Raw genomic sequence first — 27,303 nt, 5'->3', positions numbered from 1 at the left:
AACTTTTATATTCCAAGAAGAACCAAACAGCAGAAAGCAGAATTACCCTCCATGTTGGGGAGAGGAAAATTTAGTACCGATGTTATCAAGCCAGGAAAAAGAGCCAATTTTCTTTACACATAACCACGTTCTGCCCACTGAGCCAGTAATCCCCATGTCTAACATTAGTCACTGAGTATGGGAAGCACTTCTAAAGTTAAATACTGAAAAATGTTCAAGATTAAATAAAGTCAAGGAAAGGTAAAAGTCAAGGGGCTAGGCCCTCAGCTGGTGAGCCTAGCTCCACTGGCTTTTAGACCCACAACATTCCTACTCTAGGAACTGACCTGGCATTATCTTACACCCTGTATATTTGATGGGATATATTTAAGAACATAGTCATATATCAATGCATATATTTAAAAAGAAACAGATGAGTGGAAGATGGAACATACAGGCAGGGAGGCCAAGTTAATTTTACAGAAGGGCCCTTCCTTTTTTGTGTTTCCTATTTACAAAATATCAACCGTGCAACCTCGGTGGGCCCTGAACAATATTTGTTTTTAACTTAATTTCAGAGGTTTAAAACCACCTAAATATTCCCCTCCTTCACACCCCCGGAAAGGAAGGAATCCTGCCTCTTAAAGGCACAAATGACTTTCTTGTAAGTGCCTCATTGGAGCGTCTATGAACATTGCGCTCTTTTTGCTGCCCTGCTCAGGCCTGCATTCTAAGCTGCCTGCCCGTATCACGTGTCAGTGCAGCGCTCGCAAGATCCATTGTGATGCTTCCAAATGAGCACTGTGCGGCCCCAGAACATGAGACTATGAGAAACTCAAATGTGCCACGAATGGTGAAACGTCAGGGAGAAAACCACATTGTGAGAGCTGTAAGGGTTTGACAAGAGATGGAAGGCTTCAGATTAAAAGGCAACAACTGGACAAAAGTTGTGAAGTGCCTTGTAAAATGGTAGATAAAAGCACGCACTTCTTGACCCATTCGTGCACAAGCCAAATTCTGCTGTTAAGCTGGTAAAAAAATAAAGACAATAACTCTAGTGACATAAGTGGAGTTACTGGGCAGTTACTGAGAGCAGCATTTGGCCCAATATCTCAGGAAGAGAGAGATTTTGCAGTTTACAGAAAGTCTGTCCTACAAGTGCTCAGTGTAGCATTGAAGGGTCATAATTTATCATTTGCCACCTGTGATCCATGGAACAAGCAACACACCCTCATTCTTTTCTGAAGAGTAGCCCGGCCTCCACTTACAAGTGTAATGTATCTGCTCCCAAATCATTAGCGCTACTGGTTTGTTTTTCACCCAAGAAACCAGAAATGCCCTTCACAATGTACCAGAAGGACTGGCTCTTTGTTCTGTATTTGTACAGTGCCTAGCACAATGGGGTCATTGTCCACAACTGGGGCAGGGAATGGGGGTTCCTAGGTGCTACAATACACATAAATAAACAGTATCTCTTTGTGTTTAGTGCACAGTGTTTAGTGCTCTGAAAGGGCCTCTCCTTACTCCACAGATGGCCTCCCTGAGTATTTAGAGTCAGATCTGCTTGCTTTCGTGCCAAAAGCCAGTATTTCAACTCCTGTTAACATTGCAGAGCCAGGACAGAGGAGGGGATCTGGATACAGCAGGAATGTCCACTGCTCTGATTTTGAAGCTACAATCTCCATCCTCATCCTGCTGTGGTATCATTCTGGGGAAGCATCAGAAATCCCCCTGGAGCTCCCTACGCTCCCCACTTACCCATTGTACATTCTTAGTAGCTCCATCAAAGTCAAAGGGATACCGTGCTGTGGCAGGTGTACCCTGCCCGAGAGCCTGAGACACAATTGCACGGAACAGGACAAGAGCCACAGCCCTTCCGAACTAATTTAACTCATCCTGAGTTCCAGCAGGCAGCAGGTTTGAGGAGCTTGCGTTCAAGGCTGGAGCGTTGGACGCACCACGTTTCTTTTCCTGCTATTCTCGGTATTGACAGAGATTCACTGGCGCTTCATTAGCCGTGTGTAATTATATATGACACAGCACATTGTGGTTGCTGTTTAGATGGAAGAGGCTCTTTGGCAGACATCTCTGCAGAGGGGTTTCTTAAGTGAGCTGTAGCTTATGCTCAAATAAATTTGTTAGTCTCTAAGGTGCCACAAGTCCTCCTTTTCTTTTTGCGGATACAGACTAACACGGCTGCTCTGAAACCTGTTAAGTGTGTGTGTTTGCGTGTGTGCAATAAATCTGCCTGGAGCCCTGGCTGAGTGAGTGTCCCTGTCAACTGCTTGCAAACACCAGGGTGAACTGATTTGGGGTGGATGCAAATAACAGGCTAGACGGGGTGTAGCTCCTGAGGAAGACTGAGGCAGCTGGCCACGCATTGATCACTGACCCACTGATCACTGACAGCGTAAAACACCAGGCTTCGCTCTACTACAGGCCCCTGGCAAGACTGCTAGGCCCAGAAGTAACACAGCCAGGTAACATGGAGACAGATCAGGGAGTCTCAGTCCACAGGCCATCCTTCCTGCAGGCCGCTGTGTTGTCAGTGCTACGGGAGTGCCTTTGCCGTACTGCAGCGAGTCTCTTGTTGGGACAGAGCTTTCAGAGCAACTTTAACAGCTCTGCTTCTCCGACAGGCCACGTCTCTGCACTGCGAGTGACCAGGGAAATGGGCACAGCTCAGAACAGCACGTGGCCGGGGTACGTGGGTGTGTAAACCTGCTGCTAACAGGTTTTAGAGGACTTGGAATAACAGGCTCCATCATGCAGCCATGGAAGCCGGGGGGGGCGGGGGTCTTGCCTCCGGTTTGAATCGGACACATGGGGTCATTCTCTACTCTGCCCCTAGGAAGGGCTTGGGGGGTGTCAGTGCCCCTTTGCTCTCCCTCCTGTAGTATTTGTTCTCTACCCATCCTCACTTGCCCCTCGCCCTCTACTTTCGGTCCCTCTGCTGAGTGTTTCTCTCTGTTCCGCTCTGATTTTCCATCGCTCTAGTGGGCTCTCGCTCCCTGGGCACTTCGCTCGTTTTGATCCGCCCTGTTGGCTTGCTTTGCCTGCTTTATTCCTTTAATACATCTCCTCTTCCTCAGCCCATCCCCAGGAGGGGCTCCCGTGTCGCCTGTGTCCCCCCGTCTGTCCCCCCCACCCCCCCGTCTGTCCCCTTCCTCCCCACCTGTCCCTTCCCCACCCCTCTCTCTATGTCTGTCCCCCACCCATGTCAGTCTGCCCCCCTCCTCTCCACCTGTCCGTTCCCTGCCCGTCTGTCTGTCTGTCCCCCTCCTCTCCACCCTTTCCCACCCCTCTCTGTTGGTCTGTCTGTCCCCCACCCATGTCAGTCTGCCCCCCTCCTCTCCACCTGTCCCTTCCCCACCCCTCTCTGTCTGTCTGTCAGTCCGTCCCCCCGCGCCCCGCCCCCGGAGCCCTGGCAGGCTGTGCAGGAGCCCGGAGCGGATCGATGGGGGCGAAGCCGGGCAGGTATCGGCGCTCGATTGGCCGCGCCTGGCGGCGAGCGGGGCCGCTCGGGATAGAGCGAGGAGCCCGGGAACCCGGGTCCCGCCCCCTCCCCCCGCGCCGCCGAGAGGAGACGGGGACGGGCCGGACCCAGCCAGCCCCCGAACCAGGGGTGACCCCCCCCCGCCTGCCCGCGGCCAGCCCCCCCGGCGTGCGAACCCCCGAACCAGGGGTGACCCCCCCATACTGCCCCTCCCCCAGCCAGCCCCCCCGGCGTGCGAACCCCCGAACCCGGGGTGACCCCCCCCATACTGCCCCTCCCCCAGCCAGCCCCCCCGGTGTGCGAACCCCCGAACTCGGGGTGACCCCCCCCATACTGCCCCTCCCCCAGCCAGCCCCCCCGGCGTGTGAACCCGGGGTGACCCCCCATACTGCCCCTCCTCCAGCCAGCCCCCCCGGCGTGCGAACCCCCGAACCCGGGGTGAGCCCCCCATACTGCCCCTCCCCCAGCCAGCCGCCCCCTGGCATGTGAACCCCCGAACCCGGGGTGACCCCCCCTACATCTGCCTGCCCCCCATACAGACTCCTGGGAGGTCCCCTCCCCCATACAGCCCCCAGCTTGCCTACTCCCTCCCCTGGCCTGACCCCCCTCCCCATACCCCATTCACACCCCTCCCCGGCTTGGCCTGAGCGCCCCCCTCCCGTCCTGAGCTGCACCCTGCGTGGGGCTGGATGGTGCTGTAGCCCCCTACGATGGTAAGGGGGAGGGGCAGCACCCCCATGCAATCACTGGCAAAACCCCCTCCCCCCAAACTCCCGTGGGGCTGCCGCACTCCTTCATCGCCATCTCTCTCTCCTTCCTTCCTGCAGAGGAGAAGCCTGGCCCCCAGCCAGCTGGCCAAGAGGAAGCCGGGGGGCGATGACTCAGACGATGATGAGGACTGGCACCCCGAGGCGGTGAGCTCCGCACCCTCACCCCCCACCCCTTCCCCTCTGTTGTCTGGCTGGCTAGAGGTCTGTTTCCAGTGCTGCTGCCCTTCCCGCTCCTGGGCTGGGCTGTAAGGGTAACGCCTTCCCTTGGCGGGGCTGAGAAATGCATAGGACCTGCTTGTGTGCTCTCTCCCATGAACAGACCCAGTTTTCTCAGTAGCCACCACCTCCCGGGGTGCTCAGCAGTGACGCTTTGGCCAACAGAGCACAGGTCCCAGTGCGTGATGGGCAGGGCATTCCCACGGTGGAGGGCTGGGATTATGGAATTTACGTCCACTGGAAATCGGGCTGAGCCTAAGGTGCTCCATTGTTAGACCAAGCTACAAGTCCCAGTTGTTCAGGCAGGTGTTTCTATAGACAGCCAGTGAGACCCCAAACACACTGACCCTGGGAATTTAGCCGTTGGCACCTGATCATCATTTTAAGAAAGCATTTATAAAATCCCATGGAATTCTGTGGGTCTCCAGGGTCCGGTCCAAAGTTTAGATCCAGACTTCACTAGAGTTTGGGGATGTTTGGGTCAGGACCATATCTTAAAAGTCAAAGTATGTGTATCTCAGAAGAGTTGGTCTCTCTTCTTGGATAGAAACAACCCCCCACCCTCCAGGAGAACCACTGGATGCGCTGGGGGAGGCTAAATGACCAGAAATAAAGATTCATAGATTTTTAAGGCCAGAAGGGACTATTGTGATCATCTAGTCTGATCCTGTGTATAACACAGGTCAGAGAACTTCACCCTGTGATTTCTGCATGAAATCAATAACTTCCGTTTGAGCTACAGAGCATATTGTTTAGAAAGATACCCTCCCTGGAGGGAGAGATGGTTTTGAATGGGATCATTACAAATCATTGACCTCTCTATGTATGTATGTATGTATATGTATTTGTCTTGTCACTTTCCTGAGGGTCTAACATTCAGCTTGAAATTTGCAGCCCTTTCGCTTCCCTAATAAGAACTCTGATCAGGAGCCAATGGGGATGCTAAAAACCCTATAATCAGTGTGCTGGCCAGCATGGGGTGCTAACTTTTTTCGTGAAGGAAGTTTGCTAACTGAAAACAAAACAAATGCATTTTTGTTGACCCATATTTCTGCTACGTGCACCCAAATACTGCATGGCATAGCAATGTGACAGCACTAGTTTGGGGAGGGGCTAATGGATATATTCAGAATTAGAGGAGTATTTTAAACACATTCACGTCCAGGTAGGTAAAATTTTGGGCCCATCGACCTTGGCAGTGTCCTTACAATGGCAGTGAGTAATGATGTTCTATTTTCAAACTTACTCAGCTGGCTGGCTTCGTTGTCTGTGTGGTTAGATGCTTATAGAGCATGACGGTGATACATTTATCCTGCGTTGGTCTCTCCAAATCATCCGCAGCCTGTCCTGATTTTCTTTCTTAGACTCCAAAGAAGCGGAAAGCTGGCAGTGAGAGCCAGAGCTGGGAATGTTACGTGTCACCTTTCCGGAAACCCTTGGCCCCGTTGACCAATCGACCTCACTGCCTTGATAGCAGCAAACATGTAAGTGGATCGCTCGAGGGCATATTGTCAGCACATGCCAATGAGTAGTTGCTCACTGTACATCTGTGATCAGAAGGGCTCACACCCTTCTATTAGGTTATACATCCTGGGCATGATCTGTACACGTGCACTTAACGAAAACCCTCATTGAGTCAATGGGAATTCCACGTAATGAGGGCTTGCATGATTATTTATGTTATAGTAGCACCTAGAGGCCTCACCTGAATTTAGGGTCCCACTGGACCAGGCACTTTATTCATAATGAAGTTCACACAACTTCCCTATGGAAATATTCAGTGGTGCAGTCAAGTATTAGTGATGTACTTAAGCAAGAAGTTTATGATGCTAAGATGTTTAATCACATGAAGCGGTATTAGTCAGTTTCATGTTTTGGAGAGTCCAGAGGGAAAACATATTAAATATGACTTTAAAATATCTGGGACAGAAACATCAGTGAGAATTGGGAGCACTCACCACTTTGCAGGACTGGGGCCTTAGCAAATGGCTTCTTTGTCTGTTATGTAGCCATCTCTGATAGCAAATAACTCTAATGTATATTTTTCTTTCTCCATTCCTAGGAGGCATTTATCCGCAGCATTTTGTCAAAACCCTTCAAAATACCCATTCCAAATTATCAAGGTAAATGAAGGGGGTTTAACAGATCTGTATCAAATCTGCCTCCTGTGAAAAAGATGACATTTTGGTTTTGTCAGACAGTGATATTTTCCTCCTTTTGTATGTGTTAGTTTGAACAGAAAAATATAGCCCCATTAGGGAAGCAGTCTTATTTCTTATTAGTATTTAGTTTGGATAATCCTACATTTCAGTACTGGATTCTGTATTACGACGGTTACGTATTTTACAAAGTACCATAGGCTTGCATGCCATGTTACAGAACAAAAGTGCGAGACAGGTTTCTGGCCCAAACAGTTTACAGTCTAAATCAGTGGTTCCCAAACTTGTTCCGCCGCTTGTGCAGGGAAAGCCCCTGGCGGGCCGGGCCGGTTTGTTTACCTGCCGCGTCCGCAGGTTTGGCCGATCGTGGCTCCCAGTGGCCGCGGTTCGCTGCTCCAGCCCAATGGGAGCTGCAGCTGCGATCGGCCGAACCTGCGGACATGGCAGGTAAACAAATCGGCCCGGCCCGCCAGGGGCTTTCCCGGCACAAGCGGCGGAACAAGTCTGGGAACCGCTGGTCTAAATAATACCCCCAATATCACTAACCGGAGGAACAATGTATGTGAAACCAATAAGCGTGCACCAGTTTTCTTTATACTTGGCTTGATACTTTAAGTCTCGGGGTGATCTTTTTAATAAGCTGTGTGTGATAGCTTCAGCTGTTCTTAAATATGTGGCGCACAAACTTCTGACTGGAACAAATGGGACCGTTTTTTCTCCCTTGATTCAATAACAGGTCAACCAGTTTCACTCAAACTTTAGTCCAAATGTGGGTTTTTTATTAAATGAGACCAAGTATGGTAATTACCAACCCAAAAGGAACTTATTTGATACAGTGGTTAGCAGCTGAAAAAACAGATTTGAAAGGAAGTTGGAATTAAGCCTTATTTGTAGAGGGTGTAGTATGTGTCTGCACAGCTTTTTTTTTATGGTGGGACTCACTAGATGGCGCTGTTACACATAGTCATCTTTTCTTAGCAGGCGAGCAGTGTGCACTTTTTTAAGAGAAGCTGGACTGTTGTTTTGTGCTGAATGTTCTTTTGGGGGAGCTGTTGCAAGCAGCAGGAGATTATGCTTCATTTTAATCTCCCTAACTAGAGTCAATCCTTGGAGCAGAACTGCTTCCTGGGAACCAGGCACTGATGTTTGGGCAAGGATTTCTGAAGGAGAGGTTTCCCCTGTGCTGTTTATGCCCACTTCTGTTCCATGACTGGTGTATCTGTGTAAATAAATTACACTAAGAAAATGCCCAGAATCCAAGTCACTAATTTCTACTCTTAACGGGAAGCTCACCTGCAAGGCCACAACACCTGCTACCGCACAGCAGAGGGGGATGACAGAACAGTAGATTATGTGATATCCTTCTAAGATATGGCAGTCCACTGTTAAATGCAGTGCTGTAAAGGTAGATGCTAATGGTCACATCCTACCCTGGGATAAATGCATGCAACTCCCACTGAGCTCTGAATTGGTTTCTGAGAAGAGGATTTGGGCCAGTGGTTTGTGAGATGCCTAGTTATATATTTACTGTACTCCTAGAACGTACAGTAGAACCTGCTTGTCCTTATACAAGGCTAAGTTATGGCCTTGAAGAGCCTAGGGGCATCTTCAGCACTCAAATGCTGTGGAAGTGCCTGTGTTAGCTGTAATGCACCTGCAGCGCTGGCCGGGGAATGTAGTCAGCACCCCCATAGCTAGCTCAGTCAGAGTTACCCAGTGTGCAGAGGGGGTTGGGTTGTGACTGTGAACCTGCCCCCCCAGAGCTCCCCTACACTTTGCACACAGATTATTGCTGCCTCTGTGTGAGTGCAGTGGGGGACAGGGCTCCCTGCCCTCCCTTTCAACGCACCCATAGAGAGCCATCCGTCAGCTGGCTCGTAGAGCACATCTAAGCTGCTGGTGCATGCAGTGTTGGCTTCCTCTTGAATCTGTATTCTGCCAGCATCACACCCACACTGTAAACAGCATGTTGAGCCTCCTCCTTCAGGGCAGTGGATTGTGTCTGAATTCTCAGCCTTTTGCACGGCTCAGTTTTTTCTGGGAGGAAGCAACTGGCATTCCTTTGAATCCTGCCTGTGATTGTTTTCAGGGTCACTGGGCTTGAGGGCCCTGGGCATCAAACGGACAGGAGTAAGGAGCGCTCTCCATGACCCTTTTGAAGAAGGGGCTCTGGTTCTTTATGAGCCTCCGCCGCTGAGTGCACACGACCAGCTGAAAATAGACAAGTGAGTTACCCACAAAGCAGGTATTGTAGCTCCAACCTCGTTGGCTAGTCTTCCATTCCCAAAAGGCTCTGAACCTTGGGAATTTGGATCAGAACTTTGGAGTTAAATGTGGTTCTGAGCCTTGTGGCTCTGGAATGTCTCTAGCTTGTAGCAACAGTAACCAAAGGAAGGAACATATCCATCTTAGATCATTTGTGGTGTTCTACCCATGGGGTTGTACACTTCAGTCCTTTCCTAAGAGGGCTTTATTCCCTGTCAGTTGCACGTTTCAGTGCTCAGTCTGGATATGTCAACATTAAGGTACAAGCCAACCAAAATGAGGAACTAAAAACTGGGGATTAGAATGGGAACCGTCAGGCAACCTTACCTAGAGTGGTCACTGATGCTCCCATTGCAGGGATGAGGCTATCTTTGCTAACCACTGCTTCACTTCCAATAAAAGTATGTCAGAGAGGTAGGATGGCCCAATGGTTAGGCCACTAGCCTAGCATTGGGGAGACCTGGATTCAAGTCCCTACTCTGCCATAGACTGCATTTGTGACTTTGGGCAAGTCAGTTATTCCCCCTCTGTACAATGGGAATAACAGCATTACCCTGCCTCACAGGAGTGTTGTGAGGATAACTACATTAAAGATTGTGAGGCGCTCAGGTGTTATGGTAATAAGTACCTAGGCTAGATATATCCTGCAACCTTCATCTAGGAGTTGCAGGATATTTCAGGTTAGCACTAATTATCTATGTCACAAAAGTACTCAAGTCACAGCATCTAGTCATAATGTGGCTGCCCTGTGACATGGTCACCACCCATCCTGGTGTTGTGGTGGGTGCGGGCTCTGTATCTGAATTGTGTTCCAGCTTTGCATTCAGGGACACAATTACAACGTGGTTCCACCTACACTGCAAAATGGCACTGTGGTGTTTAACTGTCGGGGCAACCATCTACCAAGTCCCAAGCATGGTTGATCTTTGCAAAGCAGATAGGATTGCTGGCAGTCGCCTTCCTTGTGCCACTTACCAGGAGTCCTCGGAACAGGAGTGAGCCAAAAAAGCCTGGACCAGGGCATTCATTCTACTCTCTCTCCTTTCTTGTTTGCCTCCTGCAGGGACAAAGTGCCAATCCATGTTGTGGTGGATCCCGTTCTCAGTCGCGTTTTACGGCCTCATCAGAGAGAAGTGAGTTTTGTGGGAAACTACTTTGAACCATCAGGAGTTCCTTAATCTCCACCTCAAGTGCTTAAACTTTACAGAGAATTCTGGGCAGCTGGGTGGAGGGAGGATGTACAAAGCCAACTGCTACCTTCGCTAGGAAGATCTGTTTCTAACTATAGTCATAGCAACTGCAGCTGAATGGATTTAAGATCATCCTTAAATATGCCAAAGGCCTGTTAGACCACAGAGATTGTTCCTCTGCTGTGGCACATTCCATTCCCCATACAAAAGTGCTGAGATATTGTGGGGTTGGGCCCTGTAAGAAACACTCAGATAGGTTCAGGGTCAGTTGGATGTTAAACTGATACTATGCTAGACCTTAGCCAAAAATCACTATAGGAGATCAATTAATGATTGTAATTTCCAAGTAATATTAGCTAGGATTCTGGCCTGCTATACACACATCTGATGTGTATGTGTTTATATTAGAGTTACACAGTATCTATCTGTCTTGAAGTCAAGATGTGTTCTCGCTCAACCACAAGTTATGGGCTTGATGCAGGAATCCCTTGGTTGAATCTCTGCCTGTGTTATGCAGGAGGTCAGACTAGATGATCATACTTCTGGCCTTAAAAATCTGTGAATCTACCTGCTTCCTGATGGTAATATTCCCCCCACGTTATGTGTTACATCAGAAAAGTTACTGTCTAAAAATGACACCACCTCGCTCCACAGATCTGCTCCCGGTGTCAGACCTGCTCACTTTAGTTTTCATTACTTCAGTCTAGCCTCGCAGAGCCAAATGAGGTGGCTTCTGCACTAGCTCGTGCATCATCAGTAGAATTGTAAGGAACAGACAGATCCTGCAAGGAACTCAGCATAGAGCACTACACAGAGCTCCTTGAGGCTTGGGACCTAAATTCCAATCTCTGTTTACCTTGAAGAATTTATACAGAGGTGTTCACCTGCAACACACCTCCATAGGGTTTGTATTAATAGTGTGGTATGCCAGTCAGGAAGAGCCCAGCTTGGCTTACAAAGCACCCAGTGCCTAGTGCAACAGTCATTGTTTAGGATAGAACCACACGTCAAGGCCTTTTATCATTGCACGTTAACTTGTTTGACTCTCTAACCGCAAATTATCTGCACAGCTTTGCTCTGAAATCTCTCTTCCTAAATGTCAGCTGTCAGTAATCTATTTGGATCCTGAGTCAGCCAGTGTAGCTGCATGTATGCGTTTCAGTGAAAAACATCTCCTGTCCTAAATACCAGAAACAGCAAAACCCAGGGCTAATGTGTTAAAATAAAACAAAAAAACCCCACACAACAGGCGAGGTGCCTAATAAGCTGTTGAGGATCATAACGGACACAGGACATTATCAGCGGTAGACTTATAACCAGAGGCTGTATGGGTGCAACCTGTGAGTTCTTAAGACCTTCCAAACTAAGTTAGCTTTGTGCCTGGATGGGAGACCTGCAGGGGTTGGTTTAGGCAGCTCAGTAGCTTGTGTTCTCCTTTCTGAGTCAAAACTGGACCAGTCAGTTGTGTAAGCCAGCACGGTGCTTGTCTCCAGCTACATAGCTGGAGACACTGTCTTTCAGGAGAGATCCTGACCACTTGTCAGTAAGATCCCATGGCACTTCTTCTGAGTAGGGATGGTAGCCCCAGTGTCCAGGCCAAACTATATATTACCATCTTAGGTGTTCCTCATGTACCTGTCAGTGCAGTATGCAGGCGCTAGTCTGAGCAATCAAATTCTGCATGCCTAATGTCTCTCTTGTAATTTCAGTTGGATACTTCTTCACTTCCTGTCTCAAACTGGTGTGTAGCATTGCTGTGCGTTGTTAACCAGTTGTATGGTTTGTCCGCCCCAGAGGTAGCTGCATTTCAGCAGCATCTCTGGGGATTCCTCTATATAGTTAGTATAGTGCTTCCAGTTCCTTTGTGCTGTGTACATCTGAGATACTGTGTATGATAACCTCAGACCCACAATGCAGTGAGACTGCGTTACTGCACACGGCTTTCGTTCTGCATCCACAAGTCCATTCTAATCAACAAGCCCCCCTTTTCATGCAGGGGGTGAAGTTCCTTTGGGAATGTGTCACGAGCCGGCGGATCCCTGGGAGCCATGGTTGCATAATGGCTGACGAGATGGGTCTGGGCAAGACCCTCCAGTGCATCACGCTGATGTGGACGCTGCTGCGTCAGAGCCCCGACAGCAAGCCTGAAATTGACAAGGCAATGGTGGTCTCTCCTTCCAGCCTGGTTAAAAACTGGTACAATGAAGTTGGCAAATGGCTCGGAGGAAGGATTCAGCCACTGGCCATCGACGGAGGCTCCAAAGACGAGATAGACCGTAAACTAGGTGTGGAGGCAACTACATGCAGCTGGCTTGTCTGTCTCTCAGTCTGTAGGGGAGTCTTCTAGCAGAAGGAAAAGACACTTCAACAGCTGATGTAAAGATCTAGGGCCTGAGCCAAAGCCCACTGAATTCACTGGGGGTCTTTCCATTGACTTCAGTGGTCTTTGGCTCAGGCCCCTACATCTCTGTGTTCGTTCAGTGGATGATCTCCTGGTGTGAACCCCCCAATGGGATTCACATGGGTGTGTTTGGTTAGGGCGGTTTCTGAGCCTTCCTCTGCTGGAGAGCAGCCAGCACAGGAAAGGGCAGGGGATGAGAGGCTGAGGGAGGGACCAAAGGGCGTTGAGTGGGAGGTAAAGGGAAGGGACGGGGCGATTAGCGGAAGAGGAGGAAGCAGAAGGCCTGCAGGGAAGGGAGCCAATGGAGAGAAGCGTCTCAGAATGCTAAAGGGGAAGTGTCTCAGATGGGTTTGTTTAGGGTCTGCTCAAAAGCAGTTGGAATAAATGGAAAGACTCCCCTGGACTTATCTTCTGCCTGGCTTTCAAATATTTTTCCATTCTCTGTGCCGCTCACGTCTTCCTCTTCCTTCCTGTAGCCGGTTTTATGAACCAGCGCGGCTTGCGAGTGCCTTCGCCCATCCTGATCATTTCCTATGAGACGTTCCGCCTTCACGCCGAAGTTCTCCAGAAGGGGAGCGTTGGGCTGGTCATATGTGACGAGGTACAGAGACGGCAGCTGGTGTTTCTTTAGTCCCGTGCTGAGCTTTTTCTGCTTTCATATGGAGAAATAATCAGAACGGCCTGGCAGCATTTGCATCCCTGTGTTGGAAGTGCTCTTGGTTGCTAGCCCACAAATGGAGTGTGTGATAATATCCAGCCCCAGGCCCCTTTCAGCCAGAGCTTCCCGGGTGCTGTACAAAGGGCGGTCAGTAGCACTGTCCTCACTTCACAGATGGAGAAGCTGAGTTACAGATTGGCTAAATGTCTTACCCAGGCTCATGCTGCAAGTCAGGTCTCATGACCCCCAATCCTTTGCTCTGATCACTAGATTATGCTGCCTCCCATATGTTGTATACATTGTGTGTGTTATCAGGCTGAACCTTTGTCCCCCAAACAGTAGAAGGTCAAGTGTCGGCTATGCTGAGGACAACACAGTAAAGTTTAGGGAACAAAGGGCCTGCTCCAAACGTCCATTGACATCCATGGAAGTTGGATCAGGACCTACTGGAGCACTGGACTCTTGCGTGTGAGAAAGGGTCTCTTTCCTGAGCGCTGGGCTAGCAGGAGGAGCTGTAAGTGCGAATGCTTGCCTGAAGGGGAGCCTCTGAGTGGTCTCCTGGCACTGCTATGGGGATGGGGGGGCTGACGATACAGGGGGAGAATGTGTGAACAGGCAAGGTGAGTGATCCTTGCTTAGGCTAACGAGTTCGTACTCTCCAGGTGCTGGATTCTACTCAGCGAGGGCTGGATTTTTCGGGAGCTGCCTTCACACGAGTGAAATGCAGTTCCATTCAAACATTTTGTTCTCCGATGCTGTGTATCGGTATCCAGCTTCACATTTGTGCTAGAGCTCCGTTTCCCTGAAGGGAAAACAAGCAAAGCAAGCCTGTGCCCAGCCCCAGACCAATGAAGAGCTGTACAGCACATTGCCCATGCACTTACTACTTCCTCTGCCTCCCCTAGAGGAGTTTCATTGAATGCTAGTGACACTCGGTGGCTTGGTTCTGTATCCGCTGTAATGCAGACTGAGATGATCCTGAAAGTGGAGCACGTTCTTTTCTATCTACGTATTTATACTGTGCCCCTCCCCGTGGTATCTGGGCACCTTAATGTTTTGCCGTTGAGTAGCAACTTTCAGCCAAGGATCTTGCAGCAATTTACAAATAGCGATAAATTAACCATCCTGGCTATTGCTGGGAGCTAGGGGATATTGTCCCCATTTTAGAAAACGAAATGTTTGCTTAATTTGGGCCATATAATAATTATTATTAGGGTAGCACCTAGGGGTAGCACTAGTCATAGAGCAGGGCCTCGCAGTGCAGGTGCTGTATATACCCAGAACAGAGACAGTCCTGTCCTGAGAAACTTACAGTTCAAATAAATCAGCGTTGACAGAGATCTCTCAGACCTGCTTCCTCTCACAAAGTGCCATGGGATTTCCTGTTTACTTTTTTTTTCTTTTTAGGGTCACAGGCTGAAGAACTCTGAAAACCAAACATACCAGGCTCTGGACGGCTTAAACACACCACGGCGAGTTCTCATCTCAGGGACCCCCATTCAGAATGACCTGCTCGAATACTTCAGCTTGGTGCACTTCGTTAACTCGGGCATCCTAGGTAAGGAGCGTGACGGTGTTAACCCCTGTGCAGCTTATAGAACCATAAAAATGTAGGGCTTGAAGGGACCTTGAGAGATCATCAAGTCCAGGCTTCTGTGCTGAGGCAGGATCAGGTAAACCTAGACCATCCCTGGCAGGTGTTTATCCAACCTGCTCTTAAAAACCTTCAAGGAGGGAGAGTCCACAATTTCTCTTGGAAGCCTGTTCCAGAGCTTAATTACCCTTCAAGTTAGAACGTTTTTCCTAATATCTAACCTAAATCTCCCTTGCTGCAAATTAAGCCCATTACTACTTGTCCTGCCTTCTGTGGACCTGGAGAACAAGCGATCATCGTCCTCATTATAACAGCCCTTAACATGTTGAAGACTGTTATCAAGACCCCCATCAGTCTTCTTTTCTCAAGACTAAACTGTGAATCAAGAGGCAGGTGGCCTAGCTGGCAGGGACCTCCCCCAGCCACCAGTGCTGGAGAAGTTAGCAGCACTGGCCTTCGTGATGGCCCTGAACTGCAAAGTTCAAATGTGAATCTAAGCATTATCCTCGTTTATAGTACCTGTAGTCCAGTAGTGTCTAGTCACCAACTAGATTGGGCCCCAATGTGCTAGGTGCTGTACTCATTCATAGTAACAAACAGTCCTTGCCCCCAAAGAACTTACAAGCTAAATAGAGTAGGCAGACAAAGGAAGGCTTAATTATGCCCATTTCACAGATGGGGAACCAAGACACAGACAGACTTGCCGTGGGTCACATGGGGATTGTGTGTCAGAGCTGGGAACTGAACACTGATCTGGAGTCCCAGCCTACTGCCTTAACCACAAGACCACCCTTCCTCTTGATTTCTTAGTCCAGTGGTGGTCACATCCAGGGTTTTGGTTTGGGACTGTTTCCTCCAAAGATTAGGAAGCTTGTGAATCTGGGGTTCACCTCATCACCCTATTTACAGGGGAAAGGAGAAAAGTGTTTGAACAGAGGCATGATTTGATTTGTTTCTATTTCCTCCTTGCTGGCGGATCTAATGCTTCTTATGGCTGCTTCTGCAGATTAAAACATTCTGTCTCTGGGCTCCGTCTTGTGTCCACCGCCCTTGGTAGTCCATGGTCTGGTTTATTTGAAGAGCAAAGCATATAACTAATCTGTTGGTGTTTTATGTTCTCCACTGCATCAACAGGTTCAGATTGTCTCTGATGCTGTCTGGCAGGGAGGGCGAAGGCTTGTCCCAGAAAGGCCACATTCTGTTCAAGGGCAAGAATAAATAAACCAACCATAAATCAGTCTTTTATGTTTTGTTGTTATTCTGAGGGCCCTGGTCTCTTTGTTGTGAAACATAATGGCGTGGCATTAAATCTATCCCTTCTTCATGCACAGAACTCTCTCCCCAGGCCAAGAGCAATATGTGGGCTGTGTCTGATTCTGCCCCCAGAATTTCATCAGAGGGAGGATGGGATGGGGATAGAAGGTGTTTGTATTTCCTCCTCTTTTTCTCCATGAGTTTCGATTTGGCTTGGGGACTTAGCACAGGGCGGCAACGTGATTGATTGGCCCGTGTCTTCAGCAACTCATGGAACCTATTTGTGCCTCAGTTTCCCAAGCTATAATATGGGGCTAATACCTTTTGGGGGTTAGGATTAATTATACTTGTAAAGTCCTTTGGGGATGGAAATGCTATATAAATGTTAAATGTTATTCTGTTGCTCACATTCACCAGCATTGTCTGAATTATTTCTGATGTGACAAGCTAGGGTTTAAGTGTTAAAAGCTAGGGTTGAAGTGTTTCTATCCAGGGCCCACAACCCTCTGGCAGTGCCTGGGATGGAGGGGAAATCCTCTTTTCTGTCAAAGGCCCACATGCCCGCAGATGAGATGCTGTTGTAACATTTGACCTTTCCCCTCTGTTTCGGACAGGGACAGCGCAGGAGTTCAAAAAGCATTTTGAAATCCCTATCCTAAAAGGCAGGGATGCAGATGCAAGTGAAGCAGAGAGGCATAAAGGGGAGGAGCGACTCAAAGAGCTGATCAGCATTGTGAACAGGTGAGTTCTAACATCCTCTCCCCAGAAAGCGAAGCATAAACCCCTTCCCACATACAGCCATTTTTGAAGATTCCAGTACGGTGTCGGAAGAAGTCCTGTTGCGAGTTTTGTGCATTGAATAGCTGATGAGTCAATAAAGCCCTATTAACACTAAGACATGAGGAATATATTTAATGTGCAGTTATACTCTGCAAAGGGATTGTCGGAATGACACTCATGGTTCCTGCTAATCCCAGTTCATCACGTGTATTCAGATTACAAGTCAAAGGACGATTTTTCTAATTGTCCCATGTTTCAAACTCCATCTGGTGCCTTAGCATCCCACTGTTTTCCTTCTGCTTCTTGCGTCAACCCTTACGATAAAGATTCAACAACTAAGACGGCTGTCAACTCTCATGATGATACATGAGACAGAACAGAACCCAGCTCACTCTCTCATAGCTGTGTTGGCTCTGTGGGGCTCACAAGAATAAACCATATTCATGCCAGTTAGGTAAGACGTTGTGGCACTAGGAGTAAATCTCTTGAGTATTATTAATACTTAGTTCTTATCTAGCATGTTTTGTCAGCTGATCTCAACGCGTTTTACGAAGGAGGTCAGTATCATTACCCCCATTTTACAGATGGGGAAACTGAGGCACGGAGAAGGAAAATTACTTGCCCCAGGTCACCCAGCAGGCCAGTAGCAGAGCTAGGAATAGAACCCAGGACTCCTAAGTCCCAGTCAGTGTTCTGTCCACTCGGTCACACTGTAAGATGGTTTCATTTTTTTACACCGTTACTTTTCTGATTACGAATCATAAGTAACCACGCTAACGAAATCTTTGACAGGTAACTGATTGACAGCAGAAGAGCCCTCACTAGAGTCTCCTCGGCATTCACAATGTTGCTGAAGTCTTGGTTCTATATAAGCTTTTGCAACCATTGCAAATGCCATAGAGCAGTTTATATTCACGGTCAATTTAATTTCACACGGTACGGCCGCTCTGCAAAATTGGCCATGACCTTGACACGCCTGGCAGTAAAAAGGCTCAGTGAAACATGTGGCTGGGAGGGGTAGAAGGGACTCCTTATGATCCTGCTGGGCCCCTGCTTTTGTTCATGGTGAAGGGGATTTGAAGCTGGTGCTCTGGGGTCTGTTCAGTCTCTCCTGCTTGGGGAGTTCCCCACTATCCCCCATTCAGTGTGCACACCCAGATTTCAGTAACTCGCTCATCCTGGAATCATGATACAAAAGCAAGGAGAGAGGACACGGAGGTCAAAGATTAATTGAAATCAGTGGTGCCTATAGTCAAGGCAGCACATGAGAGAGAATCATAGAACTACACTGTGGAGCACTTCCACAGCAGAGAACCCTCAGCCTAGAAACACCTGCCCCCGTCTGCATGTAGGACCCAAGCATACACCCATCCCGGCTGATCACACCTGCCAAGGTAGGGGTGTGAAGCATTTTCTCAGGCACTGTGGGCCTAGATTGTAAGGGACTTGCACAGTCATGTTAGTCAGGGACAATATTGCAGTTCACCAATGGCTTTTTGTTCTTCATGTCATCTGTGTTTCTAATCCCCGTTTCCTTCATTGCAGATGTTTGATCAGGAGAACTTCAGATATCCTGTCCAAATACCTACCCGTGAAAATCGAGCAGGTGGTTTGCTGCAGGTATGGGACAGTCTGCCCAAAGCAAGGACAGAAAAGAGAGAACAAAAGTAAAGGCTAAACTCAGAAAAAATAGTCTTGACTTTCGGGTCTTGGATTTTAGTGGTGTCTCGTCATGGAATCTGTGTAGGACTAAGGCTCTCCCCAGTGAGGGATGTGTTTCTGTGGCCCAAACAAACTATAGTAGAGATGGAGGAGGAAGATTGAGATCAGCTTGTGGATCTGCCCAGACCTGCCGCACTGTGCTAAGCCCCCTGTTCTGTTTCAGGCTGACACCTCTGCAGACTGAGCTGTACAAACACTTCCTGAAGCAAGCGAAGCCAGCCGAAGAGCTGAAGGAGGGGAAGATCAGCGTGTCGTCTCTCTCCTCCATCACGTCCCTGAAGAAGCTCTGTAACCGTGAGTGAGAGGTTGATTTAATGCTATTATTGTATTATCTACAGAGCATTGGATGCAGAGCTTCACGAAACACTTAAACCCAGCTCTCTGCTCCAAAGAGCTTGTAATGTAATGACTCCATCTGATGCAACTCCCTGTACAAATCACCCCCACATCGGGAGAGCTGGAACTAGACCCTTGAGCCTCCTGACTCTCACAGGTCGCTGTCACTTGACCCAAAAGGGATTTCCTGTGGCTAGGAGTGCTAAGAGGTCCAGCCACTACAGGGCAACATTGCTTCACTCAAATACAGCCAGCAGTAGGGTGGTGGGGAATTTTTTTGACTAAAGATTTTGTCATTGAAAAATTCCAATTCGTTGAAATAGAAACTGTTTGTGAAGCAGGGTTGGTTCTGATGACTCCCCTGACCCAGAATGTTTTGGGGGAAAAAGTTTTGAAAATGTCTAAACCAAATATTCTGTTTTTCTGGTTCAAAACGACTTTTTCTTTTGAAACTTTCATTAATGAAAAAAAGGTCGAAATCAAAAGGAAACATTTCGATTGAGTTGAATCAAAAACCTTTTTTGGTTTTTTGGTTCTCAAAAGAATTTTGAGATTTTGATTTTTCTTCCCCATTTTGGGTGGGAAGAATTTTTAAACTCTCAAGAATATTTGCAGAACAGAAAACCCGTTTCCTGCCCAGCCCTACGCAGTAGGTACATCATGACAAGGATGTACCCACTCAGCCCCAGGCACTCAGAGACACTGTCGGAGATCCTGCAGAAGTAGGTGCTGAGCTGGGAAGGGATGGAGAAAATTTGATGGCTAGGGAATGGGAGACAGTTCTCAGCAGAAGGGGTGGCATACCGGAGAGGAGCAAAACTACAGGTGGGAGAAGGAAACCGGAGCCAGGTAGGTGGAGGAGAGGCGAGAGGGGGTGCTGGGCGAGACAAGGATACAGCTGTAGGCAGGGAAGAGTTGTGATGCCATTGAAGTGAGGATGAGGAGCTTGACCTTGATGCAGAGGAAGAGGGGAAGCCAACCAGGGTCATTTAGAACCCAGTCCTGCTTCCACTGAAATTGGTGCTAAAACTCCAGTGGATGCAAGGTTAGAGCCCTAATCACCATTGCCATGCTCTTCTGTGGCGCCCTCTGGAGGCAGCTGCTTCCTTCCCTGGTGCTGCTCTTTCACACAACTGACCCTTTTCCTGGGGTGGGGGAAGACCCAGGGGGTTGTCAGCTTGCTTTATGGAGACAGCAAGCTGCTGTGAGGTGTGCCGGTGATTTTTGGTCCCATAACTGGATTGGGCTTCTAGAGAAAGAGGAAGACAATGCAGAGGGACCAATGTACTGCTGCTCCGCAGCCTCTTGGCTAAGAACCGTTGTAGTATTCGATCGGTATCTTGTAGTTCTTGCGTCTGGAGACTCTCCTGGCCTTCGAGGGTAATGGACTCTGTCAAGGTTCCTTCCCCGCTCTGAACTCTAGGGTACAGATGTGGGGACCCACATGCAAGACCCCCTAAGCTTATTCTTACCAGCTTAGGTTAAAAACTTCCCCAAGGTACAGACTTTGCCTTGGCCTTGAACCGTATGCTGTCACCACCAAGCGTTTTAAACAAAGAACAGGGAAAGAGCCCACTTAGAGACGTTTTTCCCCCAAAATATCCCCCCAAGCCCAACACCGCCTTTCCTGGGGAAGGCTTGATAAAAATCCTCACCAATTGGTACAGGTGAACACGGACCCAAACCCTTGGATCTTAAGAACAATGAAAAATCAATAGGATCTTAAAAAAGAAGAATTTTAATTAAACAAAAGGTAAAAGAATCACCTCTGTAAAATCAGGATGGTAAATACCTTACAGGGTAATAAAAACAGAGAATCCCTCTAGGCAAAACCTTAAGTTACAAAAAGACACAAAAACAGAAATGTACATTCCCTCTGGCACAGCTTATTTTACCAGCCATTACACGAAAGAAAATCTAACTCATTTTCTAACTAGATTACTTACTAACTTAACAGGAGTTGGAAGGCTTGCATTTCTGATCTGTTCCCGGCAAAAGCATCACACAGACAGACAGACAGACAACCCTTTGACCCCCCTAGATTTGAAAGTATCTTGTCCCCTCACTGGTCATTTTGGATCAGGTGCCAGCGAGGTTACCGTAGCTTCTTAACCCTTTACATGTGAAAGGGTTTTGCCTCTGGCCAGGAGGGATTTTACAGCACTGTGTACAGAAAGGTGGTTACCAGACTCCATATGAGACATCTACAGATTCTGTGACCCGAGCAATATCAGTGCCGCACAGTGATTTTTACCAACCTGTTATGGTGACCAGTTAGTGTAATACAAGGGTCTGGCAAGAGAACCATGCATTACTACTGCAGCTAGGTGCAACAGAAAGTCCTTTGTAAACGGAGCTACCTGCTGTGGGTCTCCATGAGGCCCACCCACAGAAAATGCTTTAAGCTGGTTATTTTCCCCAGTACGTGATCCGTGATTCTGTTGGAGCTCTTGGGTTTTCCCCTGATGTCTCCCAGCTTTAACCTCCGTCCTTCTGGCCAGATTGGAATGCACGTGCTCCTTACAGAGCCCATCAGTGCTGCTCCTCAGCTGACCTGAGAGGTGGTCATTTAGCAATGCCAAACTCTCCTTCCTTTTGCCGTGGGAGCATGGTCATCATGCAACTCCCTGGGCTGGGTGTTTGAAGGAGTGATCCTGGCAGTAGGATATGAAGTAAGATTGGGGAGGGAGGAAGCTGTAGCAGCAGATCTGGGAGCCAGATGGACAGGCCAGTGGGGGTGGGTGACTCTCATGCTGCGTTTATATGTAATTATACAGTCAGTACAATGACAAGGACACAGTCGTCTTGGTGCCATCGCAGTCGTGCTTCGCTCCTCAGGGGGGAGCTCTACAAACTTCACAAAACCACAGTGGTTTCCAGATTTTGTTTGTTCTTCAGACCCTGCCCTGATCTATGAGAAGTGTGTGGAGGAGGAGGAAGGGTTTGCAGGAGCACTGGAATTGTTCCCTGCTGGCTACAGTCCCAAGTCCCTGGAGCCCCAGCTGTCAGGTAACCACACTGTAACTCCGCTGTGTGAATCGATTGCTTGAGAGAGGGTGGCCCCCTGCGACAGGGAGCATGGAATCTTATGCAGTGACCAGGGATACTTTGGGGTGACCTCTTAGGAAGAGGCTGATCTTGTGCACATCTCTGCATGTGTCCTCTCCAACCCAGTTAATACTCACTTCATCTGTAGATCTCAAAGCATTTTACACGCACATTTTACAGGCACACAGCATTTTACACGCACATTTTACAGGCACAAAGCATTTTACAGGCACACAGCGATTAAGTAGCTTGCCCAAGGTCACACAGAGGCAAAGCTAGGAATAGAGCCTAGGTCTCCTGACTGATAGTCCAATGCTCTGTCCACTGGACTGTGCTGCCTCCCTACATATTGGCAATGGGATGTTTTTAACAACAGGTTCACTTTTCTTCCTTCCAGGAAAGATGCTAGTGTTGGACTACATCCTGGCTGTGACTAGAAGCACCAGCAACGACAAGGTAGTCCTGGTCTCCAATTACACCCAAACACTGGACCTCTTTGAGAAGCTCTGCAGGACTAGGAGGTTTGTCGTTGGTCTTACTGATGTAACTATTGTAGGACTATACTTGGAAGATAAACCTTATCCTCAGGTGGCTGTTCTTTAGGTTTCTCCCTGCAAGGCCTCCTGTTCTGAACTCTAGCCTCAGAGGGAGGCCCTGGAAATGGAACTAAATGTGACCCATCAGGTCTGGCTTCCAGGGTGAGTCAGCAGAACAGTTGTGTCCATTTCTATAGAGGCCTACAGCCTGGCACTCAAACACAAGGCCATTTGCAGAACTGTTTCTGTTCTTCTTGGGTTTTATCATTGTAAAACCAGGGCTATTAAAAGGCTATGATGATCTGATCCCGTTAACCATCCTGTTGTCCTGTGACAGGTATTTATATGTCCGACTGGATGGCACCATGTCCATTAAAAAGAGAGCAAAGATCGTAGAGCGGTTTAACAGCCTCTCGGTAAGTAGAGCTTCCCGGACCCACGTCATTGGTCCTGCCAGTCTTCGCAGGTGTGATCATGTGACAGCTGGCAGGGATTTAATCTAAGTATGTCTTGCCCCACAGAGCCCTGAGTTTGTCTTCATGTTGAGCAGCAAAGCAGGTGGCTGCGGCTTGAACTTGATTGGGGCAAACAGACTCATCATGTTTGACCCAGACTGGAATCCGGCCAATGACGAACAAGCCATGGCTCGAGTGTGGCGAGACGGCCAGAAGAAGACCTGCTACATCTACAGGTTGCTCTCAGTGAGTCCGGAGTTACCTTTTAACCCTGTTGGGACATGGGTTATAGTCCAGTCTGCAGATGATCTTGCAACTGGAAGGAGACGCTGTGGCTTAGAACCTTTTAGTGTCTGTAGCCATGTGGCGTGGATTGCACTTGATTACATCAGGCCTCAAATCTTCTGCCATGGAAGCCAATGAGAGTTTAGCCATTGATTTCAATGGGATTGCTTTTGGGCCCTGGCTCTTTAATGGTGGCTGGCTTATGGGGAAAGCTTTATAAATAAGACATTAATCTTTTGTGGCAGGGTATAGACATGGCTGTTGGCAGGGCACCATGTTCCCATAATTGTAGTAGATCCCTACAGCTGCTCCCGTAGATGTGCTCCCATTGGTTGTTATGAACAAAACCCCCCACCCCCCTCCCCCATTGAAAGGGTGTTGGAATTCCTACATGCCTGTTCTCAGGGGTATCTGTGCAACTGTGACACTGCAGCCCACAAGGCCCAGGACTGCCATACTAACTGGGCTGATGACAGAATCTGCGAGTCCATATTCAGAGCTTTAACCACTCCCTCTCCTCTGCCAGCCACCCCTGTGGCACAGCACTGCCCTCCACAGCCACTGCGTTCCCACCAGCAGGGCCCTTGGGACCATGCCGCTGAAGGGGAATCTCTGGCAGGAGTTCCAAACACTGGTGTCGTCGTGTAGCAGTTGTGTACTCTGATTGGTTTTCCTGCATGTCGCCTCTTTACTACAGCCTGCGGCCGCATCACCTCATGTTGTGATCGTGTCACGTTGCAAGATAAGCGGGATTGGGCTGGGTCAGTGCTGGTAGCCCTCTGAGGGCACTGCATGAGGTAGTGGTGATGATGCGTCCCTTGGATTCTGCACTGAACCTGTGCCCCCAGCAAGGTGGCTCTGGGCAGCTGGAGGAGGTGGAATTGAACCTCTGACCACTTATGGCCAGTAAAGACCCCATGGTACTTTTTATACAGATAAAGGCTTAATCCCAGCGTACTGGCTAGATCCCAGTTTTAGCCTTCTCCATGCTGCCCTTAATCCCATTGGCCGTTCTCTCTCATAGACAGGAACAATTGAGGAGAAGATTTTCCAGCGTCAGACCCACAAGAAGGCACTCAGCAGCTGCGTGGTGGATGAGGAGCAGGATGTGGAGAGGCACTTCTCGCTAGGAGAGCTGAAGGAGTTGTTCACGTTGAACGAGACCACAGCCAGCGATACCCATGACAAGTACGTTTATAAACACTGATGGGTTAGGATAGCCAATGACCATGGCATAAACAGTGGCTGACTTCATGACGGACACAGAGGCTGTAGGTGGAGATGCAAGCCCTCTGGTTCGCTGAGAACCTCTTAGTGAACCATTCAGGCTCGTGAAGTTATTGATCTGCTGATTCAGAAGTTGCTGGTACAGCAGGAAGATAATTATATTACACAGAATGTCTCATTAGTAGATTTCAAAGCACTTCATGATCTTTAATGGATTTATCCTCATAACACTCCTGTGAGGCAAGGCAGGGCTATTATCCGCATTGTACAAAGGGGAAACTGAGACACAGAGACGCTATGTGACTAACTGAAGGTCCCATGGGAAATCTGTGTCAGAGCAGGGAATTAAACCTGGGACCCTCACATCCTAGGTTAGTGCCCTAACCATGTGACCATCTTTCTCTCTATTGCTGGGGAGGTAGAGGAGAGGAGTGTGTCTAGGGTGGACTTCCATTTCCAACACTCCATTAATCATAAGGAAACGGACACTTCCTACTCACCCTCTCATTTTATCATGGAAGTTTCTATTATCGGACAAGTACTCAAACCACCCCTGCTGATGCATCCACCTACATCCTCGGGAGGGTGAGAGGCTGTAAGATATCACGGGGAAGTGAAAGTTACTTTTAATTTCCCAAAGCTTTTCAAGCACAGAAAGTCCAGGGATGGAAGATCCCTATTGGATCATCCACCCCTTCTCCTCCCCCACCCCAACACTGTAAGATTGTTACCCATTGTGCATTTAACAAATGGCTTGCCTGGTTTTAAATGCACAGTGGGGCGTCCACCACTTCCCTTGGGAGGCCAGTCGACGTTCATTGCCATAGGTAGTGATTCCAAACCAAGAACAATTTTATATACAAACTGACAATTCACCCCGTGTAAATGTATGAAAATTAGATCCTTCGTTTGTCATCTGCCGAGTCCTGAGTTCAGGATTCCTTATTTAAAACCCGCTCCACCATAACCACTTAAAACAGCTGTGCTGGGCTGAGAAATGGTGATGTCCTTAGGTGTGATGCAAGGGAATTACCAAAGTATTTAGGTCCTGGAAGGTAAAAGGATGATTTTCTAAACTGACTTGTAATTCAAGTCTACACACATGCTCTGTTTCTGACCTAGGATTTTACAGGTTATTAGGTTTGAGGTCTTACTGCTCTGAGTAAACTAAAGCGTATTGTTTACCTTCTAAATGAAGCACTTTCTCAACTCCCTTTGGAGCCACTACTGGTTTCATGTAGTTCACCTCTTTTCCCATGATTTGCCTGAATTTGGATGGATTTTATTACAACACTTTCATTGTATGTATAAACATTCACATGTGGAGCCTAGGGTGCTTTGGAAATAAAAGCCCAGATTTTCCAAATGGAATCATGGTAACCAAGAAAGACTAAATGACCAGTCACGTGTCTCCGGTCATTTGCACACGCTGTTATGGTACGTGTGCACGCAGATTAGACACTTGATTTTGCCTGGGCTTTTTGTTGCGCCGATTGTTAGACAAATGGGAACTGGCTAACCCAAATGTTGATGAAGTGCATTCTGTTCGTTGATGCCATCTCCATTAATTGTACACCTTTTTGCCCAAATCTGAAACGCTAGGATTCTGTACCTAGCCCAGCAGGTGTAGAATGTGCCCTGGTCCTCACCTTTGTGTTTTACCATCTTTGTGTTTTAGGATTAAGTGTCGCCGCTGTGTGAATGGCCACCAGGTAAAGCCTCCTCCTGAAGGCTCTGACTGCACCTCTGACCTCTCCCAGTGGAACCACTGTGCTGACAAGCGTGGGCTCCAGGACTCTGTGCTGAAGGCCACGTGGGATGCTGCTGTCACCTTCACGTTCCATCACCATTCCCACGAGGAGCAGCGAGGGATTCCCTGACAATGCGTCTCCGATGGTGGGGGTGAGGGAAGGCTCCTGTGGAAGTCAATCAAGCTCACTTCAATCACTTTCAAAGCAGAGGTCTGATAATGCAGCCTGTGCTGTTATCTGGATCCAGAACAGTGGTTCTGTTTTCTTCCACCAAGAAATTGGTAGGTCTTGAGCAAATTGTTAAACTGTACTTGGGACAGCAGGAAGCACGAGGTATTATCCGTGCCACTCTTGTGTCTATAACGTGTACTGGAGAAAGAGCTGTTTGGCTTGTGAAGCGATGTGCTTCAGTCTAACCTAGGACCTACTGTAATAGTGTCAAGACATAACCAGTTCTGCATCTGTGAGAGCACACGCAAGATCCAGTTCACACTTTGTATCGTCTTTTTATTTACCTAAGTCCCATTACAAAAAAAACAAGCTCCATCTTCATGTGTAGGTTAATTCCTGGCTGCAGATCTGGTTTTCCGTGTGCAGCTACCACCTACTCAAGATTTTTTTTTCAGAGCCACAGTTTACAGTCTAATAGTGAATGCATAGGCACTGATGAGATCTGGAATCAGCCGGCAGTGTTTACCTATATTATTTAGTAGACAGCTCTGGGAAATATCATCATTCATCTCAAGATCAATCCAACTTAAGCCATTTTTGAAAAACTTGGGTCTAAATGACTTGTGCTTCTGGATGGCCCAGTCTGAGACACCTCCCAAGGGCCTGATTTTCAGAAAGCGCATCAGTCAGGCCCCATTAAAATCACTCTTCGCTTTGAAAATCTTGGCGGAAACAACTCTCTAATTTGTGTTGGCATCATTTTAGCAAGATCATTTTTCTACAATGCAGTAAAAGAATAGTCCCTAATGTACCAAAATTTCTACTCAACTATATTTTAAAAAATAAAGTTGCTGAAGGACAAGCAAACTGTTCTGTTTAAAACATTTTTATAAAATAAGTGTATGCATTAAATCAATACAAGTTAAGGAAAGCAGGGCCTAAGAAAGGACTTCCCTCCAAGGGTAAAATGGTTGCAAGCAAAAGCTTTTTGTTGTACTGAAGGGTCTCGT

At 48.1% G+C, this 27,303-nt stretch overlaps 1 protein-coding gene across 2 annotated transcripts in view; it reads left to right on the top strand.

Moving 5' to 3' along the window:
- The window catches only part of RAD54L (RAD54 like), a 124,532-nt gene extending 97,439 nt beyond the window's left edge, over nt 1-27,093 (top strand). The window contains exons 2-19 of one of the 2 annotated variants that reach the window (XM_074961815.1): nt 2,619-2,682; nt 4,303-4,389; nt 5,826-5,945; nt 6,524-6,584; nt 8,710-8,845; nt 9,949-10,018; nt 12,072-12,360; nt 12,953-13,077; nt 14,542-14,692; nt 16,597-16,723; nt 18,308-18,382; nt 18,648-18,778; nt 21,719-21,829; nt 22,266-22,389; nt 22,742-22,820; nt 22,926-23,105; nt 24,169-24,332; nt 26,050-27,093. In XM_074961815.1, coding sequence (XP_074817916.1) covers nt 2,619-2,682; nt 4,303-4,389; nt 5,826-5,945; nt 6,524-6,584; nt 8,710-8,845; nt 9,949-10,018; nt 12,072-12,360; nt 12,953-13,077; nt 14,542-14,692; nt 16,597-16,723; nt 18,308-18,382; nt 18,648-18,778; nt 21,719-21,829; nt 22,266-22,389; nt 22,742-22,820; nt 22,926-23,105; nt 24,169-24,332; nt 26,050-26,251 — 2,296 coding nt within the window. In that variant the 3' untranslated portion in view covers nt 26,252-27,093. Of the gene's footprint in view, nt 1-2,618; nt 2,683-4,128; nt 4,189-4,302; nt 4,390-5,825; nt 5,946-6,523; nt 6,585-8,709; nt 8,846-9,948; nt 10,019-12,071; nt 12,361-12,952; nt 13,078-14,541; nt 14,693-16,596; nt 16,724-18,307; nt 18,383-18,647; nt 18,779-21,718; nt 21,830-22,265; nt 22,390-22,741; nt 22,821-22,925; nt 23,106-24,168; nt 24,333-26,049 lie in introns of those variants that run through there. The other variant, XM_074961816.1, reaches the window with a different exon arrangement.
- The last annotated feature ends 210 nt before the right edge of the window (nt 27,094-27,303 follow it).

This window comes from Natator depressus, chromosome 8, assembly GCF_965152275.1.
Source record: "Natator depressus isolate rNatDep1 chromosome 8, rNatDep2.hap1, whole genome shotgun sequence".
Classification (NCBI taxonomy): Eukaryota; Metazoa; Chordata; order Testudines; family Cheloniidae; genus Natator; species Natator depressus.
Note: the sequence above shows the minus strand (reverse complement) of the source record. Positions and strands in the feature narration are given on the sequence as shown.